The 20,321-nt window shown below is 40.1% G+C and overlaps 1 protein-coding gene across 3 annotated transcripts in view; it reads left to right on the forward strand.

Moving 5' to 3' along the window:
• The window catches only part of B3GNTL1 (UDP-GlcNAc:betaGal beta-1,3-N-acetylglucosaminyltransferase like 1), a 104,475-nt gene that overhangs the window by 57,657 nt on the left and 26,497 nt on the right, over positions 1-20,321 (forward strand). For all 3 annotated transcript variants that reach the window (XM_082293886.1, XM_082293887.1, XM_082293888.1), the window contains one exon: positions 14,760-14,855. In XM_082293886.1, the coding sequence (XP_082150012.1) occupies positions 14,760-14,855 (96 nt within the window). The remainder of the gene's footprint in view (positions 1-14,759; positions 14,856-20,321) is intronic.

Below are 20,321 nucleotides of genomic sequence, written 5' to 3' on the forward strand. Positions count from 1 at the left end.
GGTCAACGACTACAATCATCATCTTGAGGAGATTTTGGCCACCTTGCACCTGAGCAGTGTCTGGGCATTTCTGGTATGGAGCATCTCCAGAGGAGGCTGAGGGCACATCCAGCAGAGCTGAATTTTAGGCTTCTTTTATCTTTGACTTTTTCTTTTGTAATCCTACTTGTGATTGTTTTTCTCCTCTTCCCAGAGGACAGTGATGTTTTACCTTTTCAAACACAAAAAGAAAAATTTATGTTCTGTTACCCAGTGATGCTCTTTGATCAGAAGATTGTGTTAACAATTTCTCTTAATTTTGAGACCGAGCGAGAAAAGTGCCCAAGGGTGTCATAAATCATCCATGAGTTCCAAGAGCCTTTCTTTAAAGTAAAGAATTTTCTCCCTACAGTATTGAAATTTGTGATCTGTCATCAGAGTTCTTTAACTGAGTTTTTTCGCATGATGTTGCGTCTTTTGCTGAATTTAAGGGGGAGCTATTTACTCCCCTTAACTGAGGACAGAATATGTAGTCATGCTTTTCTTCACTGACCTTAGCTGTTAACACAACTACTTCAAATATTTGCAAATACTCAGAACCAGAGCAGCCTCAGAGTACTGCCCTTTGGTTAAGAAGTTTTTTTGTGTACAAATCAAGGTGTGCTGGGTCTGCCTGGGCTGGAGTTACCTTTCCTCACAGAATGCTGTTCTGCACTGATACCTGGGCTGGTTTTGGTAACACAGCAGTGGTTTGGCCAGGGCTGAGCAGGGATCCCCGAGGCCTGGGGGTGGGCAGGAGGTTGGGAGGGGACATGGCCAGGACAGCCAACCTCAGCTGACTCCAGGGATGTTCCTACAGTGTGATGTCACCTTCAGTGATAAAAGCCAGAGGAAGGAAAGGGGGGCATTGGTTCTTAAGGCATTTGTTTTCCAAGGCAGCCACTCTGTGCTGAGGCCCCAGGAAGCAGCCAAACATTGCCTGCTGCTGGGAAATGGAGAATAAATCATCTTTTTTCTATTTTTTTATTTGCTTCCCTGTTCAGCCGTTGCTTTTTTTTTAGTTAAACTGCCTTTATCTTGACCCATGAGCTCTTCATCTTGTTTTCTCCTCCATCCTGCTGAGGAGGGAGGTGAGAGTGGCTTGGTGGGCACCAGAGTCAGCACTGCACAAGGGCTGCACAGCCTTGGAGCTGTGGGACATGGGCCAATGTCTTTCAGGACAATTCCTCTTGTTTATGAAAGGCAGCAAAAATGGCAAAGTAATGCTTTGCTCCAGCTGTTGAAAATGAATCACAGCACAGGCCCACACAGTAGCAGAGGATGCATTTCTACTTTTCCACAATTCCTGTAAAGCTGTGGGGTGTGTTTGCTGTCTGAGGGCTCATCCAGGAGCTGGGAAGTGTTAACTGGATTGGTTGAGACTTTGGTTTTGGTTTGGGATTGGTTTTGATTGATCTTGAAACTGCACCCTCAGGAATAGCTTCAAAAGTAAAGCATAAAGGTTTTCATCCTCAAAGCCTTGCTTTCCTGGTTTTGTCCAGGGAATGGTTTATTTCCGCCAAATGGAAATATTTAGAACACGAAGGACATTCCTGACAAGATTGTTTTTTGATATGAAGTGGATTTGGATTCTAAATTCTTTTTCTGTTTTTAATGTTGATGTTTAGAATCGTGGTCGGATTTGTGAAGCAGCTGCAGTGCTGAGGGTATCTTGAGTTTGCAGTTGGATAATGAGAAATGATGTTGAATTGGACAATACCAATTACTGACCTCATTAGTCTTAGCAATAGTAAGTCTCTCAGTAAGAAAAGAAATTATGTCTAGAACAATATAGAATGACAAGGCTATTGTGACAACAGGTAGTAAGACTGAGAAAATGAGTGAAATATCAAGGTTGTCAAAAATATGCATTGTTTGATTCAATCAAGAAGAACATTGACCCAGACTTTTTCCATAAAGGGAAGGAATGAAATATGCTTGAAAAACAAATTTTTGTATCAGTGTTCATCACTGAAAAACTTCATTTTGAGATTTAAAAGTTGGTTCCCTCTAACAGTAACATCTGCTAAAACACTGCAGTGTAAAAGAAACTTGTCTCTAGGTACCCATTCTGCTTTCACAGCACTTCTGACTTATATTTAGTTTAATGCAGTGAACACTGAGATTCGTTTTTTGTAAACTACTACCAAAGCTGGAGTAATTTCTGTCAAGTGCCATGATTAGCAAAAGCATGAGTTTGGGGAAGAAGGAACAGTGGGTATTAACTTGAATAAGCTGGTTTAAATCACTGATACAGAGAATATTATCATGAGAGCTATCTCCAAAGATAAACCAACACCTTAAGCTACAAATGTTTTTATTTTAACTAAAATTTTGTTAACTAATTCCATAGTGTTATAGCTTGTCTTAGTGTACTTCTGCCAAAAATACTTAGATCATGACAATGATCTTAAAAGTTTCCTTTCATTTATTTACTTCAGTTTGTGTGAAGAGGTGATATGATGGCTCTCATGGTGCAGCAGAAATGAGAGAGTCCAGGGATGATGGTTGTTGCCCAGCAGATGCAGTTTGTTCTTCTGAATGTTTAACTGTTAGGCTGAACAATATTTAAACAGAATTCAAGGCCCAGAACAGCTGTGACAGCAGAGGAAGTTTCAAGTCTTCTCCATTTTTCCCTTTTATTCTTTTTTGTTTTCTTGATGATCTTGTTATATTCCTTTCCCTTTCCTTCAAAGGACATCTGGTTTTTTTCCATTCCCTCTTTTAGGCATTTGACTGTGAGTGATGTGAGAGGCAGACTGCTGCCCACTGCCATGTCATCCATGATCCCACTGCTGTGGGAGCAGGCACTCAGGGAACATCAGGGGTGGGGTGGGTTGGCCTAGTGGAATTAGCAGGGCAAGAGCCAAGGGAAAGGATGTGCAGAAACGTATCTGGGCTGAAAGCTTGGAAGTTGGAGACTTTACAGCTTGGAAATTGAGAATAAGCCCAGCCTGTCACAGAAATATCCAAAGTAATATGATGAGGCTGAGTAAAACTTGTCCAATTGTCTTTTGGTGGTGATAAAATAAAAGTGTCTGTTATTTTTTGACCAGGCTTCCCAAAGTGGTGGTTGATACTCTGAGTCTGGCAGTGTTGAAGAGACATCTGGACAGTGCCCCCAATACCATGTTTTAACTTAGTCAGCCCTGAACTGCTCAGGAAGTGGGACTGGATGATCATTGTAGGTCTGTTCCAGATGAAACAGTCTATTCTATTTTGCTCAGTGTGTATAAAATGGGGAGTTTTTAAATTGCAGCTGCGCTTTAAAATATTTATACTCCCTTAAAAACTTTCAGGTATGGTCTTGATGTCCAAATGACTTGGGGTTTGGACAGGCCATTCCAGCAGAAATGCTTCTGTTCTGGGTATGTTGGCACGTTTGATGACAATGAGTTTTACCCCAGTGATGAATTAACAGTGCTGACTCCCTGATGTGGCTTGGTGTGGCACCAGACCTGAGCACCTCCTCCCCTTCCACACCCTCTGCCTGCCTGCAGGGGATCTTGTAGGTACATCAGATGGATCAGAAGTACAAATATCCCATCCAGTTATGCACTGGATGCAGGAATTCCACTGAAGTCAGCGAAGGTAGTCTAGATTTTCACTGATGTAAGTGGAAACAGAAACATCTTCCACTGAACTCAAAACACTGTCCAGCTGCTTGGTAACATTTATTAACTTAACATTTTGCAGATACTGTACATAAACCTGGTTTATGTCTTTCCTAAGTGGCAGTTGGTATAAACACAGCGTCGTGGTACAGTATGAAACATGTGAGAAGTTCCCCTTGGAAATGAAGGGAAGAGGTTATTATAAACAACCCCATTCACATTAAAGTGCTTGAAGTGTCACACTTGCTGCAGTGCTAAAATCTTGGTACACCTGGTGCAGGGAAGCACCCAAAGTGTGTGTATGGATTATGGAAGTGTTCTTCCCTCAGTCTGCTGTCAAAGGGAGGTTTTTCTCAGCCTGGAGGGTAGTTTGTTTCTCATCCCTCGTGGCACTTGTACAGTACAAATAGCAGCAGTAACACAGAGCATCATATTCTCTACATCTTCCTAGAATTAAGTTTTCTCATGTTTCAATGAAGTAGGAAAACAAATTGAAATTTTGACTGAACAGGACAACTTTTCATGTTCCATGAGCTTTAAAGAGGTGATGTCTCCTCTTCATTTGCCTTAGCAGGAAAGACTTGCCAGTCAGTATTTTTTCTGTTTAGGAATGATGTTGCTGGGTTTGGAGGTTTGAGATCAGAGAGCTGCTGTTGGAGTTCCTTCTCTGTCTCTGATTCCTCAGTGACCAACCCTACACTGACACAGACCAGTTTCAAAGGCCCAGCGTGTGTCACTTTTCACAGAGTGTTAGCTGAATTTTGCCAGAATAACAAGTCTTGAAGGTACTAGACCTCTTTAGTTTTATCATCTTTTGGCAGTATTTGAAGTTGTTTTTTGGGTTTGGGTTTTTTGGTTTTTTTTTTTTTGAAGGGGAAGATGATGTTTATTATCATGAAATTGGCTGTGTGGCTAAAATGCTTCAGCCAATTTTGGGAGATCACAGCTTGCTGCTTTTTTCCTGAATTCAAATTAGAAGAGGTGACTTGATGCTAGTGGGGATGATGTAACCTTCACAACATAAATAAACAACATAACATAAATAACAGCCTCCATCTTTTATAGATGAATTAGCCTGTTTTTCAAGCTCCATTTTCTCTTTAATAAGCTGCTTTTTCCTCTTTCCAATCTCAAAACAATTTTTCTGGGGCAGAATAACACACGTGCATGAACACATTATGAACAATTGCTGTTCATAAATGTCTCAACCTGGGTAAGTATTTAAACATTTGGAGCTTCCCTGTGTACATGCTACTGATGGAATGGTTTCCTGAATCAGGATTTAAAAGATTATTTCTGAGGTTTTGCTGACTTTGGAACTTGGACTCCATTACTGCCATAGGTGGATCCTGCTGGTTCTGTGGTTTGTTTTTATGTGGGATCAGCCTGTGAAGTGGTGCAGTTTTGAAAAGGGCAGAGATCCCCATTTCCAAAAAGAGGTTATAGTAAATATCTTATAAGAAACAGGAATAAGTATTGTTGAAATATTGATTTTACTTAATACAAAGCTAAGTTGGAATAAAGCCTTACAGGGAAATCTGATTTCACTCTTTCTGATCTTTTGTTATGCTGCCACTGTACTTGAGTTCCAAAGCTGTAGTTGTTTGTCACCATGACTGGTTTGCTCAGTTGGTAACACTGAACACTCCATCCGTGCCAGCAGAGTTTTGCTGTTCCCACTAGGAATGTCCAAACTGGTGTCTTCCCTTGCTGTAGGAAAGATTGGATCAACCTTCATCATCAATGATTATTAGGAAAAACCATAGACACAGCTGTGCTCTAAGTTCCTGTGGATTGCTGTAGTTTATCTTTTTTTTCTTTTTTTTTCTTTTTTTTTTTTTTTTACAAGTAGCGCACACAAAGTTCTTGTTACTAATTCTGGAGAATTTGGGGGAAATTATCTAAGCTTTTAGCTAAATTCTGTGAAGGAATGACAGGGAAATAATTATCATTAAATATTTTTAACCACAGTAGTTCCAAGATGTTATTGTGCTTTTTGTGTTACACTACCTTTTCTCAGAATCTGTAGTTCAAAGACCTGAAACCTCATTTAAATCTTAATCATTTTTAGCAGGATGTGTGAGACAAACAAGGGTGTTTATGTTGAGTGACCCATGAAGCTCTCAAAGATATAAATCACAAGAGCTGCTTAGTAGATCCTTCCCAGCTGGTGCTACAACCATGTTTCACTACAGCCAAAAGTGCTGTTGTGTTTTCAAATTTTTAATTACATTAAGTACAGTTCTAGCATCTGCTTCCTCTGCTGATTTTCAGTTTCTTGGCGAATGAAAAACCAACATTTTCTTCTCTGATTCAGTTGGTTTCCTTTAGACAGTTACTAATATGGTTTTTTTTAATATTAGAGCAAGACCCTTTAATGCAGATGCCCTTACTATTTATTGGTGGTAGATGCTGAGGGCCATGTAGTAAATATCTACTGTCTTTTTGGTGTAAATATTTCTGCAGGATAAGAAGGAGATATTAAAAAAGAATGTACAAAATCTTCTTCGTATGTGTAGCACAGTTGGGTTCCTCTTTATTCTTTGAACATTTTAGCTGCACTTTGCTTATGATCAGATTCATATTGGCTGAAACAGCTTTTTAGAGATGAATTCTCAAAAGTTGAATTTGATCTTGTTAGAGAAAATAATTTCATCCGTTTGAGGATAATGATAACAGTCTGATTATAGGAATGTATGGCTACATGAGGTGTGCACCCTTCAAAGGTGGCTACCTGGACTAGTGACTTTAGAAGCCCTCTGGAGCTCCTGTGTATTCATCAGAGATGGTGGCAGAGACCTTGCAGGGGTTCAGTTGTCCTATGGCAGAAGTTCTCCCTGGCAGAGGTGGCTGCTTGCATTTTAGCTCCAACTCGGGGCGAACCTGGGCTCTAATCCTCGTTATTGTTGATTTTATGTTGTCCCAGCTGGAGTGTGGGTGCCCTGATCACTCACACCAGCCTCTGCTTGGAAGATCTGAAGCTATTAATTACTTTCTTTCTTATCCCTGAATTCTTTAAATATATTTTAACATGCTGGATAGATTGAATGACTGACTGAGCAGTAACTACTTCAAAGCAGGGACAGGGAATGCCACGTTCAGGCAGAATTTTCTGCAGGAGTGAATGTCAGGAGTGATGCTCACCCAGGGCCCAGACTCAGAGGTTCAGTGTGACTTCAAGCTGCCCATGCTGAGAGAGTTTGGAGGTTCGAGTCAGTCACAAATTAAAGGAAATGTTGGTCATGTTTCTGGCTGGGAAGCAGGGGAAATCAAACAAAACCCAGTCCCACATATAAACCCATCAACAAATTATTAGGGAGGCTGAAACAGGAGAATGCAGAGAGGAGGGGAAAGCTTTGTAGTGTTCTCAGCTCTGGTTTGTCTCAGACTTTTACAGATTGATGGGCACTTTATTTTTATCTCTGCAAATGCTCAGGGTTGGTTGAGGTCTTTCCAGGTTTGTCTTCTGCACTGTTGAAAAACAAACTCTTGTGAGAGATCACTGGGTTCTGGACATATATTGGGTCCCTTTCATTATCAGAGATGTATGTGTGTGTAAAAAATGTTGCTGAGGTACTGGGTTTTTTTTATTCTCAGTATGTCTATATTTCATTATGAAAAAGTGATTGTGGGGTAAAAGATTAGAGACAGTGTGCAGAAGGCTAAAAGCCTGAGATGTTAAATTTCCCCCCTGTAAAATCTGCTGTTACTGTTTCTGCACTAGCAGTGACATTTATTTTTCTAAAATACCTTTTTATTTTCTGTCTTTTCCTTGTTCTCCCATTCACAGTTTTGAAGTGTTACAGAACTCAACTCAAACACTCTCAAGGCACTGGAATGCATTTGGTGCTTTGATACTCCCCAAAGACTTGTGATATGATGGAAGACATGAGGGAGAGATTTAGGGTAAAGTTTGCTTTGATTTCCTAAAGAAAACATTCTGCTCTCACAGCTGTTAATCAGATAATCAGAATCCGTTGTTTAAGATCTGATCTAAGTTTTCTCTTTTTGCCTTCTCTAAAGGGTAAAAGTCTATAGGGGAGAAAAAAAAAAAAAAAACACAGAAGAAGTATAATTTGTATTGGAATAAATACAGCAAGTTTGCATGAATATTTAATATTTCTCCTGTGGGTCTTTTGCATGTACATTAGCACACAGCTGAACGTCTCAAATTCAAAAGTGATCTCCTTCCCTACAGTTTGATGCTTGTTTATAAGGTGCTTGTATTTCTTTCATTTAAGTGAAGGTCATGTGTCCCCCCCTTCCAAGTTGCATAAAACTTTTATAGCAGGAGCTTTTATTTGAAAAAGAGACGCAGTGAGCATTAGCATGAAGGATACGTTACGCTCTCGGATAATCCTGAACACTCAAAAGTATTTCATGTTTCTCTCTCCAAATACCTGCATTTTAAAATTTGCTGAAGCTGAGATTTGCCAGGAGGTTTACTCACATTTCAGCTGAACATTAATTTTGGGAGCGGGTATGTAGAGAAGTTTTGTGTGTTGCTTTTTATGGGAATTTGTTTTCCTCTTTGCTAGCACATTTTAGGGAAATTTGTTAATTGTGGGCATAGCAGAATGCACTTCAAGAGGCAGAATAGTTTTATTTTTTGGCTACACACCATGTAGGGAGATACTTCTGTTGTCTATATTGTCATCTGTTAAATACTATCTAATAAGTCACAAATATGGAAGAACAATTCAGTCTTCATCTTGTGAAAATTCTAAATGGCGTGTCCACAAGTCAAGTGGAAAGGTAAATTTAATGGCTTATTTTACATCAGCATTGGTCAGCGTTGTTTCTTAGCAGATTTCTTGTTTGTTCTAATCACAATTTAGGACCTGTCAATATGAATTTAAGCAGATTGTTTTCTTTCTTTTGTAGTAAAGCCTCAGCACAAACAGCAAGCCAAGAAGACAACCTCTTGGTGCAGAATGCCTTATTTCACTGGGTGGAATAAGTCTTCCATTGTAAATACTTGACTCTTCAAATACTGGAAACTCTCCAAGAATTAGAGAGACTTGTTAAGGCAAGGGTGTTGCAAAGACCACTTTTAGTAGCCTACAGACCCAAGAAAAAGAGATGTAAGACATGCTAAAATCATACAGGCTGTTTCCTTTGCATGCAGCTATTGTTTTGGCTTCAGCAGTAGCTTAATTCATCGTCATTAGTAGGGAAAAGCTCTAAAAATGACAAGAAGAATGGTGCTTGCCCGTGGGCATTCAGCTACAAAACAGAGATACTCAGAGTATGGTCAGCTCTCAATTATCCCACACAATGGGGCTGGCAGGAGCTGGCTCACAAAAAGCAAAGCCACAGCCCAATTCAATCCATAGGTGCTGGACTAGAAACCCAAAGTTAATACATTTACTTATAGCAAGTTTGTAAACAGTTTTGCTTTCAGCAGGAAATTTTAAGACAATCTAAAAACGTAGGTAAAGAGTAGCTGCTATAGGCAGTCTTTACCCAGCATTTCGTTTTTGGGGGGCTCTGCTGTAGCCAGAGATGTCAGGAGGAGGTGATGCCCTGCTGATACACACTCTCTCATTCATTCCAGCTGGTGGTTTCACTGCAGAGACTGGGTATGAAATTTTATTTAACACAGGGAATACTATATGTAAAAATTTGATGTTTTGGTGTCATGGTCACATAGCTATAAAGAGGACTATTGTATTTTTCTGAAAGTGAATGGCCTGGTGAAAAGCACCAGCAGTGCAATAAACTGTGAGGAGCCAGGGAGGTTGTTACAGCAGTTCAGCCAAATTCAGCTTTTCTCCCCACTACTGTCCCCTTTTTGCATTAACAAACATCATCTCACAGCTCCTCTCACTGGCTCTGTTCTTGCAGATCCTGTGTTTCCTGCAAACTGTGAAGCATTCCAGCCTTCATTCAGGCTTCAAATCCAGAGGAAATCACAGGGAGCTGTAGGTCATAAATTTTCCAGGAGCAGGAATACCTTCTCAGAGGTGCTGAATGCTCTCTGCTTTCACTGGCATTAGCAGTTCTCAGACTCTTGTCCTCTTTTTCATTAGTTTTGTTGCTTGTAGAGTTTGGGATTGTGAAGGTTAAATACCACTGATTTTCAGTCAGGCTGCCCCAGAATTGCTGTGGATATACCAGCTTTTCTGCACAGAGAGGCAAGGTATGGTTTATTTCTGTAATCTGCTTTTTGCTGTGCCAGATTCCAGCTTCTTTCAAGAAGGATTTTCAGCTGCTCTCGAGGCTTGCAGTGATGAGGTGACACAGGCAGTTATTTGTGCAGGCCTAGGAAGGGGTGCAGCAGTTCAGTACAATATAAACTATCTGCATGGAATCCATACCACGCTGGCTGTTTAGGTCCCTAAAAGCTTAACGAAGCTTGTTGTAGTTATTTTCTTTTGAAAAATCTTATTTGCCCAATACTTTTTTTGAAGTAGGAAGAGTCTTGTTTTCTCTTCCCTACGTTCTGTACCTCTCCCTCACACTAACACACACACACACCTGATTCTGGATGAAAACCTGGTACACTTCAGTAACAAGGTCCTGGTTAAAATTAATTAATAATTTGCTGCTGAATTAATGCACAGGTATCTTAACTCAGCATTGTTTCAAGGTCAGGATTGTTTAAAGGATGTTTTAAAGGATTCAAAGTTGTTGTTTAAAGGATGTCCTTTAGTCTGCCTCCAGCTCACAAAATCACTGTGGCCCTCCACCATGGGATTTGTTTTCTTTTCCACCCTCTAGCATGTCAATGTCTGTCCCTGGATATTAGGAAGCTTCATTTATCTCAACAGAGGAGATTGGTTCTAATCCTGATTTGTGTGGATATAATTTTGAAAAATGCATAAGTAGCATAAGTAGAATTAAACATGTAGTGGATTTTGGGGAATTAGCTCATTGCTTTGGAAAGCAGTCTGGGCCCTTGATTAAATCTGTTGCTCTTGTGAACTGCCCGATTTCCCCTCTGTGTCCTGCATGGCATGATGATATCTGATGTGATGAGGTTGTTTCACCATCTGCATGTCTGCTTTTGTCACGCTGCTGTTAGACTTTGATTTGCTGCTTCAGCAAGTAGAACTTTCCTTGAGATGTTACTGTAAACACACAAAAGCCTTTCCCTGTATTGGAACTGAAATTTTGTACCGAATGCTGACATGATCAGCAGTGAGCATCAGTGGGAACCAGAGTTCCATGTGCTGTTGACAGCTCTGAAATGCAACAATGAAAGTCACTTTATCAACTCTTTGTGTTCTTTGGATTTATTTTCAGAGAATCTGTGTAACAGTTGGCTGTAATTCGATAGCCAAACAGTGAACAAGAACAAACCAGTTTCAATTACTTGTGACTTGATCCTTGGAATAAACCCAGATAGTGATAAAAGTTCTAAATAGTTTAGTAAATAAGATGCTGAAATAGGAGTTTGTGCCCATCATCTGAAGATGGATTCCAGTTAGGTTATGACAACACTGTTCTTCAGGAATTCTGAAGCTGAACAGATTTATACCTCATCTACACCTCTGTAACAGGTTTTTAACAAGTTGGTTTCATGCAACCATATTCATATATTTAGATCATTTTTACAGCATACAGTGTACTGTAATTAATAACAAGTATTATTAATAAGCATTAATCTTTCAATCCAGCTGTGTGGGAAACGTTCACAGGTCCAACCTGCTCTCCAATATACTGAATTAATTCCTCAAGGAGGTCTGAAAACCCACTGATGTTCCAAGGTGACACAAGACATTTGTTAAGCACAGTTGGAGAATATTTCCAAGAAAACTAAACATAGCAGTTCATGGCACCATCATTCACATTCTGCTTCTGATTGATTTTTGAGTTAAGACTAGCGTGTCCTCTTTGTTTCTCTCGTTCCAGTCCATGCAATCTAAAAGATTTATGGATAAAATCTAGAGTGTCAGTCTCACAAAGTGAGAAGTTGCAGTTTTTATCACAGAATAAGGCAATTTGACCATTTTTAACACCTTGGCAAGAGTTTTTGACAAGAACAGGCCAAAAAAGAAATACAGAGGAAACTTTCCCATCAGACTAAACCAAGGTGAAATATAGAATTTCCAAAGTGAAGAAGGTTGAGGTTGTTTTTTTTTTTTCTCTTGAAGATAAAATTTCAAAAGCTCTGGAAGGTGATTTTTCAGAAGTTTGGCAGATGCTGCAGTGTTTCAGAACAGTTGTTAGGAGGTAGTGTTTTTCCTGGCCAGTTCTCCTCCCATCAGAGTGGGTATTCAGAGGATGCAGTTTTATGTTACAGCTGGACTGATTAACTGTGGGCAGTGACCAAAAAGGGAGGGCTTGTTTTCCTCTCCAAAGCTTGTTCCTTCCCTCTCCAGTGTGTCAGTGGTATTGCTGCTCTGACCCCACAGTGAACTGATTCAGAGAACTAAAGCTGTAGAAAACTAAAAACAAGGGAAATAATGGCTTTTTAGTGATGTAGTGCTCTGATCCATCCTGGGGTCAGGTGAGTGCCAGTGCTGTGACTGGGGTGTGTAGCCAGAGGCAGGATGAGTGGGAGAGCTCTTCAGCTAATGTAGATGTGGTGTAAATGTAGACTTCTAGCAGTTTTATCAGGTTGAAGATTATTTCTGGATTATCGCTGCTGCTGCTGAAAAGAAGGTTCTTGTTCTCTCTGCTTGGTGTCCTGTTATCCTACATCCTCCTTTGTGGTAGCACTGCTGATTTGTGGTTTGTTGGATCAGGAGATTCAGCTGAAGACTAAGCTAACAACATCAACAACAACAAAAAAAGAGAATTTCAGCGTCACAGAAGTTATTGTTACATAGCAAGGGACAAGGTAGTGTGAATTTGTGACAGCAGCACACATAAATTTCCTAAATATAGTCTTGATGTTGCACTGTAAGTATTCCTGTAGAAAAAGTTTATTTGCCAATTCACTGACTCTCAGCTGCTGTGCTGTGTAGGTTTAAGGATAAGATCCTAAAATCATGTGTGGCATCATCAGTCCCTGTTTTGCCTGTGTGATTCTCCTCTGGTATCTCTGCTGAGATGGGCAGGGAGCCATACAACACTGCTGGATTTAGGACAGACATCGGTGTATGCAGTGTGTGATGGTCTGCTATGAAATCATCATCATCTGGGTTAACATAAGTGGCTTTTGGATGGGTTTTCTCAAGTTTTTCAAATCTGTTCTGTGTGGTTTCCCTGAAGTATCTGTGTCAGTGGAGCACCCATTATCTGGGATGTTTGGGAGGGATGCTTTTTGCACGTGAGCACAGCTGCTTGCATTGAGCTCCATCTCTAAGGTGAAGTGCATTTCTGTTCTCTGATGGACCTGACAGCACTGAGGAAATGGCATTCTGGCCTCTCCAAACACATTTCACAAGTGCCAACGGGCTCAAGACTTGCTTTTGAAGTTCTTGTTTCATTCAGAAATGAGATTCAATGCAATGCCCTCTGGCCTGGCTTTTCTCCCTACTGCTGTTTTCTTTTGGGATTACTGTTTGGTCATTGTTTGGTTCAGGCTATACTCAATTGCCCCTGTAATTAACGTGGAGCTAATAACCATGTACTGAGTAATCACGTCTGCTCTGGTTTTCTGGGATTGTTTTGACTCTTTCAGCTCCCACTGACTCTTGGGGGGAGTTTTTTACATTTAACACCTCTAAACTAGAGTATTTCAGCTTTGGGCAACCTGCTGACGTGTTAAGCCATAGCCATTAGGTGATAGGATTGTTCCTGACTAAATATGACTGCCTAGAATCGAAGTGTCTGTATGAAAATGAGTCACCCTAGGATCCCTTTAGGGACAGTGAGGTTCTGTCACTGTGCTCCTGGAGTCAGCATGCCATGTGCTTCACCCTGAAGTGGATGCCTGTGTTTGGGCAGATGCCCGTAAGAAAAGTGGGAGTAGCTCATCTGTTGAATTTTGATTTGATTTCTAATCTGATTCATTTGGACAATTGATTTAAGTGTCTGTATGTGGGTTTAAATCCATGTTTATATGTGGAAATGGAAGCTGCCAGACATAAGAAGAGTTTGTGGAGCTCCCTCAGGCTGACATCAAGAGGAGCACCTTTAAAACGTAGGTGCTGAGATGCGTGTGACAAATGTACACCCATGCTCTTAGTTTAAGAACTTCAGCTATGCAGGAATATTAATATTACCACTGTAGCATGCTATGAAATTGTCAGCTTGCAGGATCAACATTGTCACTGGTGTTTGACTGACAGTAATTGTGAGGTTGGTTTCTTCTGCCTTCAGAACCCAGGGTGTGCTCCATAGTTTTTGTGTCACTGTTGGAAGCAGGCACAAGCTTCTGCCTTCACTTTGCACACTGTGTTTGACAAGTTTGGTCTCTTCTTTGCCTGGATACTTCATCTTGTGCTAAAAGAAAGAACCAGTTTACCTTCTGTAATTCACATTCTGGCTTATTTCACTGTTGTATTTACAAGAAGTTTGTTTAAAGCTTCAAAGACCCATTTGTATGGTTCTTGGCTGTCACAGGTGAAGAGGATGAAATTAATAGTTACTCCCTTTTCTCTCCTTAAAGCTCTTCCTTTCCAACAACCTTTAACCACAGGTACCCTTGGGTAGCAAATCCATAGTACTCAGGTAATGTTTAAAACAAGCTGCATTTTATTTGTCCAAGCTTGATTAGGGTTTAAGTGTCTTTGGCAGAAATAAAAGATCAGCGAAAGTTCCTACTTAATATATGTATAAGGAATATAAAATGAAAAAAAAAATCAATGCTCAACAATTGTAGGGTTCAGTTTAAGAACTTCCCACGATTCTTCTCGATTCATTCACTCCAATATCAACATCACCGTTATTGATAAAGTGCCAACTCCAGTATGATACTCTAAATCTGGAGAAGTGTTTTAAGAACTCTGCACGTGTTGCAGCTTGGGATAGAAGAGAAGGTCATGGAATATGAAGCAGGAAGCAGACTCACCTTTTGGGCTGTGGCACCTGGGAGTTTCTGGCACAGTGTGCTTTCAACACTGAGCACATGCCACATTTTCTCAGTGCCCTTGCTTTCCTCAGTGCTTGAAATTGCTGAAGGTTGTGCATAGGCATAATTTCAGGTGAACGTGTTAAGGTCTGCTTTGTTCCTCACCAGCTGCTGGGTTGGATATTCTGTTAGCTGACTGGCTTTTTTTACCTCTTTCCTAGGTGTTTACCTCCCATGGGCCTACTGTGATCATGCCAACCTGGTTCTGTTCTCGAGAATGGTTTTTTCACGTGGGAAGATTTGATGAGGGTGGAAAGGTGAGTGGTGCAGATGATGTGTAGTCCAGGAAGCATCCCTTTGTTTAGCAGCCTCTGAAAGCCCTGCACCTGTTATTAAGGAACACTAGGGGAAGGGGTCCCTGAAATAGATGCAGCAGATCAGAAAACTAAAGCCAAGTGAGCCCATAGTTTTGTTATGAACTATCCCTGCAAGGTGAAGTAGGTTGCTGAAAGAGACTGGGAGGGAAGTAAGGTGCAGGATGGCAGAGAGATAAAAGTATATTCACTAAGGGGGGAGATTTATATCCCTGAGATGAAGAAAGAAGAGCCGTAACTACCACTAAAACCCATTTATCCTCTTGTCTCGTGTTCTCTTGTCAATCTTAGTTTTTGTGCTTGTCTCTGGAAGATTTTAAGTAGCTTCTCCTCAAGGATCAGGACTGAGAGGTTACAGATTAAATACCTGTGATCTCAGAAGTGTTCCTTCCCTGACAGTTAGGTGTTCTTTGTCTCTATGAATTTGCTGTATGAGTTCAATTTGATTGCTGTAAGCTCATCAGCATGTTTATGGAATAAAATCCATGCATGTGTGTTAGTAGTATTTATTGTGGTAGTTGAAATATGTTGACAAATAGATCTAATTTAGACACATTTGGATCCATTTTGTGTGGTTTGGTTCTGAGGGGTTTTGCTTCCAGTGGTTTTGGTGAGATTTTAGGGCTAAAGTGGGTGGTTATGAATTTTTTTTTGAAAGCTTTCATTTATTAGCACTCTAAAAAAATCTTCTAAGGCTATTTCCTATTTTATTATTTAAACTACAACACATGATGATGATGATGATGATGTTTATTATTTTTATAGCTTCTAAATGAAGCCTTTTCGTGCCATGCAGTGTATATATATACACACAGACATACACATGTGTGTGTGTATGTATGAGGATTTACAAATATTATTCTTTGGGCTGCCAAAAAATTATAAGGAGACAGCAGGCAGAGAACTGAGTTGTTTAGAGCAGTGAAAGAATTTACCCTTAATTACATGGTGGGTGAGTGGAAGAGCTGGGAATGGTGCCTGGCTCCCAATACAATCTACATTTGCTACAAATGCTCTTTATTTCTTTTTTATTATTATTTCTTATCATTGTATTTTCACTCTCTGAAGGATGTTTGACTCAACTTCTTGAGTGTTGTTAGTAAGCTCCAAAAAGAAAGCAAGCAAGTTAAAGCAGCATCAACAATGGAACAGCAAGCCTAACAATAAAGTTCAAGAGGTTAAGTTCAATAGACTATTGTTCTGTGCTTTTTTGCTTCTCATTTTGGGGTTTTTTTATCTCTTTGTTTTGTTTTTATGAGCTGGGGTTTTTTTCTGTTTTGATCTCTCTGTATAATTGTGTAGGAACTATGCCACTGGTTATTCAGCTGTAATACACTGACAACCTTAATCCTGATGATTTTTTAGCCACAATGCATGATACGTCCTTCTAGTTTTAAGAATTACCAGTGATAAGTTGAACATATTGTTTGTCCCTGTTGTGAAGTGTCCAGCATGTCCAAGCTCAGCCTCTGGCTGATACAGAAAAATACCCTACAAACAAGGACAGATCTGAACAAAGCAATGGACACAAGCAATGAAGTCGAACCTTTGTCCTCTGTGGGTTTAAAGGACACAAAATCAAGTCTTAAATCTTGCAGCATTTAGTGTTGCAAAGTATTTAGCATTGCTCTAACTTGTTCATTTTCATTTGAAAAGAATTCCTTTGAGGCAAAGAAAGATTTTCTCTGTGTATCAGCAGAGCTGAGAATACTCTTAAGGGTCTCATCCCTGTTCTGACCTGACCCAGGATCTGTGTTAATCTGATCACTTCCATCTCCATTTTTGAGTTAGTGTTTATTAATGAGACTTGCAAGTGTCATATTGCTGGAAGTAAACACAGGAACAGGCCAACAAATCTCCATGTTTTGGCCTTCTCCATTTGCTAAACTGTTTCTTGCCAAAGAGCTGCATTTCTCATTTGAAATTAAATCCCAACACCTGTTCTTCATATTTTAGTGCTTAGGAAAAGTGGAGGGTAATTCTTCCATGGAAGAAATTGTGATTTGATGTTTATGGTAACAGTATGGGTGGAGTGATAAAATACAAATTGATATGTTATGGTGTAATCCTTTTTTTATTCCAGGTAGATATGTTTGTCTCTCTCCAGCCATCCAGGCTTTATGTGAAACAGATTTTTTTCAAAAATTTTTTTTTTTTTTTAATGAAGTTCTTTCTGATCAAGATCTGCATATTCCTTTTAGGTCCAAACAAAATCCTAAATAGTATCTTCATAAATGGTCTCTAAGAGCCTGTTTTATGTATTAATTAACTAAAATGATAGAGGTGTTATTTATGCAGTCTGTGATAAATGATAATTAAAGCAGGAGTACTGAAAAGGCTTTAGCAAGCTTTGGTGGTGTTGTGAGACTAAGATAATACAATGGAAGTGGTCACAGGCCTAGAAAGTAACATTTCAAACAGTACCCCCTGCTAGAAGAAGAGGCACATGAACCATGTTTCTGACTTACCTTTTTTAGGAAACTAAAAGAAAATAATCTTCCTGTTATCCAGCAATTTTGGATAAAGAGTGCAGTACTTCCTTACAGAAAGATGTAGCAGCACTTCACTAAACCCTTCAGAACTCTCACTTGACACTTAGTGTGTGACATTGCCATCAGTGGGTTTGCTGCTGGAGATTTTGGTGTCTCCTAGTAAGTAGCACCATTGTTAAAAAGTAATAACAGTGTCCAAAAGCATAACAAAAAATTGTGCTGAGGAAAAAAATGTCTGTGTTCTGGTATGATGAGAAAAGCAGATTTTGAAGCTGTTAAGAGTGGGGAACTCCCCAGTCATGTGCAGGGGTAGAGGTGTCTGATATTAGTGAAGAAAAGTTATTGCTTCATGTGTGTGACAGAAATGCTGAGTGCAAGGAGAGCTGTATAAATGAGCATTGCTAACCTGCAGGCTCCACTCCATGCAAGTGTGGAAAATTGCAGAGTCTTGGCTCTCTCCAGGCAGAATTACTCTCCCCATCACAACTGTTACATGCCAAACTTGTCTCTTTCTCTAGAATTTTACCACAACTTGGCTCCGAATTTCCTGTCACCCCTGTGTTTATCCTTCCTTTTTAAGTGTATGAAAACTGAAAATGGAGTGACAGCCTTTAAGTTTGGAGCTAATCTCGACGTGTAAACAGGGGGAAATGATTCTTAATGAGTCCCAGATGGAACAGCGCATTGTAAACCACTGGCATTTCTGAATACAAACTGTGCCTCCAAACAAAGTGTCTGCAGCTCAGTTTCATTCTATTTTTGTGATAAAAGGTCACAAAAAACCCGAACTGAGGAGGTGTCAAAATATCCTTTTGAGCACAGGAGACTGTAGCCCGTGCTGTAAAGCTCTGAGGTAACTCTGTAGCTGTTAGGCACTCACTGATGCAATTTTCCACTTTCTCTGCCAGAGCACACAAATGTCATTCCCTCCAGAAAGGCAAGGGGTTGTAATAATGCCTGAGAGGTAAAAGGCTAAGTAGGAATTTGGTTTTTTGGCACGTGAATTAAAATATTGTCAGACTGTCAAACAGCTTATCAAGATGCTTTGGAGAAAATCAGGATACAACACAGACACTACTGGGGGTTTTTTTGTTTGTTTTTGGCTTGGTATAGTTAAGGCTGAACAGAGATCAATATTAGATCTAAAAAGGAGAAACAAAGTGGTGGAGCCACTGGTTAATTACAGTTTATAAGCTGTTTGAAAATTCACCCCATAACACACTTCTAATTATATCTTCTGCTGGTGTGTTATTAAATATCATTTAGAATTTACCACCTCCCTTCCATTTGACTTCCCCATCATGTTTGTTTAAGTGCATTTCTCTGTGCCAAGACATTGGGGTGAAAACAACCTTTTGGAGTTTCCTTTAACCTGTTATTTCCCAAACAATGAAATAAATGCTGATGGGCTCCAGGTCCTATAATCAAGGCAAAATGATGGAAAGGCATGATTTGGATGAGAGCCAAGAAATGAAGTGATAGATCTGCAGAAAGAGAGACTTAATATCTTGGATAATCCTGTAGAAAAACTATTAATAGCTATTTAATTCTTTCCATGCACCAATTTTAGGCTCCTCTGATGAATTAAAGCAATTTGGTTTTTTCTGTCCAACAGTTACCCCGATGATGCTGACTGGTTTACAAAATGTGTACTAAGTCATAGCCCTGTTTTGCTTGATTCCCCTGATCAAAGGAAGGACCAAGCTTTTCCAAACCTCAAGGCTTTTCTCCCGTGTGGATTGATGTACTTCTCCTCTTGTTCATCATCACTGTTTTTTATAACTGCATGTATACATGAAACAATGTTAGATCTCCCATTTTCACCTGTCAGATTTCTCTGCACAGGCTAAATCTCCACTGGTTGTGCTCACAAGGATCTGCCAGAGTGCCTGGGAGCTGGCAAAGGGCAGGGAGTCAAAGGTGACTGAGACAAGGCTGAATAGAGATGGCTGAGGAAGTTGGGACAGATTGGTTCTGTGGCAGAATCACTCTTGTCTATTTGATTTAGCAGTAAAAGGCAGATTTTATATTGTGTTTGTGCCTCTACAACCCCATGGTGGTTTCTGTCCAAGTGACCAAAGGGAAGGGCTGCTGTCAGCCTGTGGTGCTGCAGAAGTTCCTGTTGGTCATCCCAGGGCTACAGCATGATCTCACCAGGTGTTAGTGGTTGCAGCATCACACAGGGCATCACTTGCATTCAAACTCCTCCAAAAATTGCTGGTCATCCCTACTGATGCTCCTCATCTTTACTGATGGTGGAGGTGCAAGGACTGTAGCCAAAATTGCTTGTTGTGAGATGCTTGAACCCCCTTGAAAAATGTTGAGGTTGCTGCAGTTGGAGCACAGTTTGCTGCCAGGAGTGAGAGCAGCGAGCGATGAGAGGATGGCAAGACAAGGATCATAGATTTTTGTGTTTGGCCCCTGAAGAAGGAGTTACTTTAACTCAAGTTAGGATTCTGCTTGACACCCCATGGTGTATAAAAAACCAGTCCTCTCATCAGTACAACCCTCAGCACAGCAAGCAGTACCTGCCCCAAATACTGGGTCAACAGAAACTCTTCCCCTGTTCAGTAGGAATGTGCTGAACTGAACGATGGTTTTGCATTTGGCTGCTTAAAGCAGAGGAGGGGCAGGCTGTGCTTTATTCTGGGAGCTGTAATCAGTTTATCCCTTAGTGCAGCAGAGGATGTGGTGTTGGGTTTTGCCTGTGATGTGGAAAATTCTGCATGTAGTCCAGTAACATGTAAACTGTGCAATTTAATTGTATTTATTATTGCTGAAAGCTATTGATGTGGTAGCCTATTGCTGAAATGCTGGGTAACTGATACTTTTAGCGATGGATATTAATTTTCAAAAAAATACATTAAAATATCCCTTTAGTGGTTAAACAGCTTTTTCTTTCAAAGTTGTGTTTTTT

This window comes from Coloeus monedula, assembly GCF_965178545.1.
Source record: "Coloeus monedula genome assembly, chromosome: 19".
NCBI lineage: Eukaryota > Metazoa > Chordata > Aves > Passeriformes > Corvidae > Coloeus > Coloeus monedula.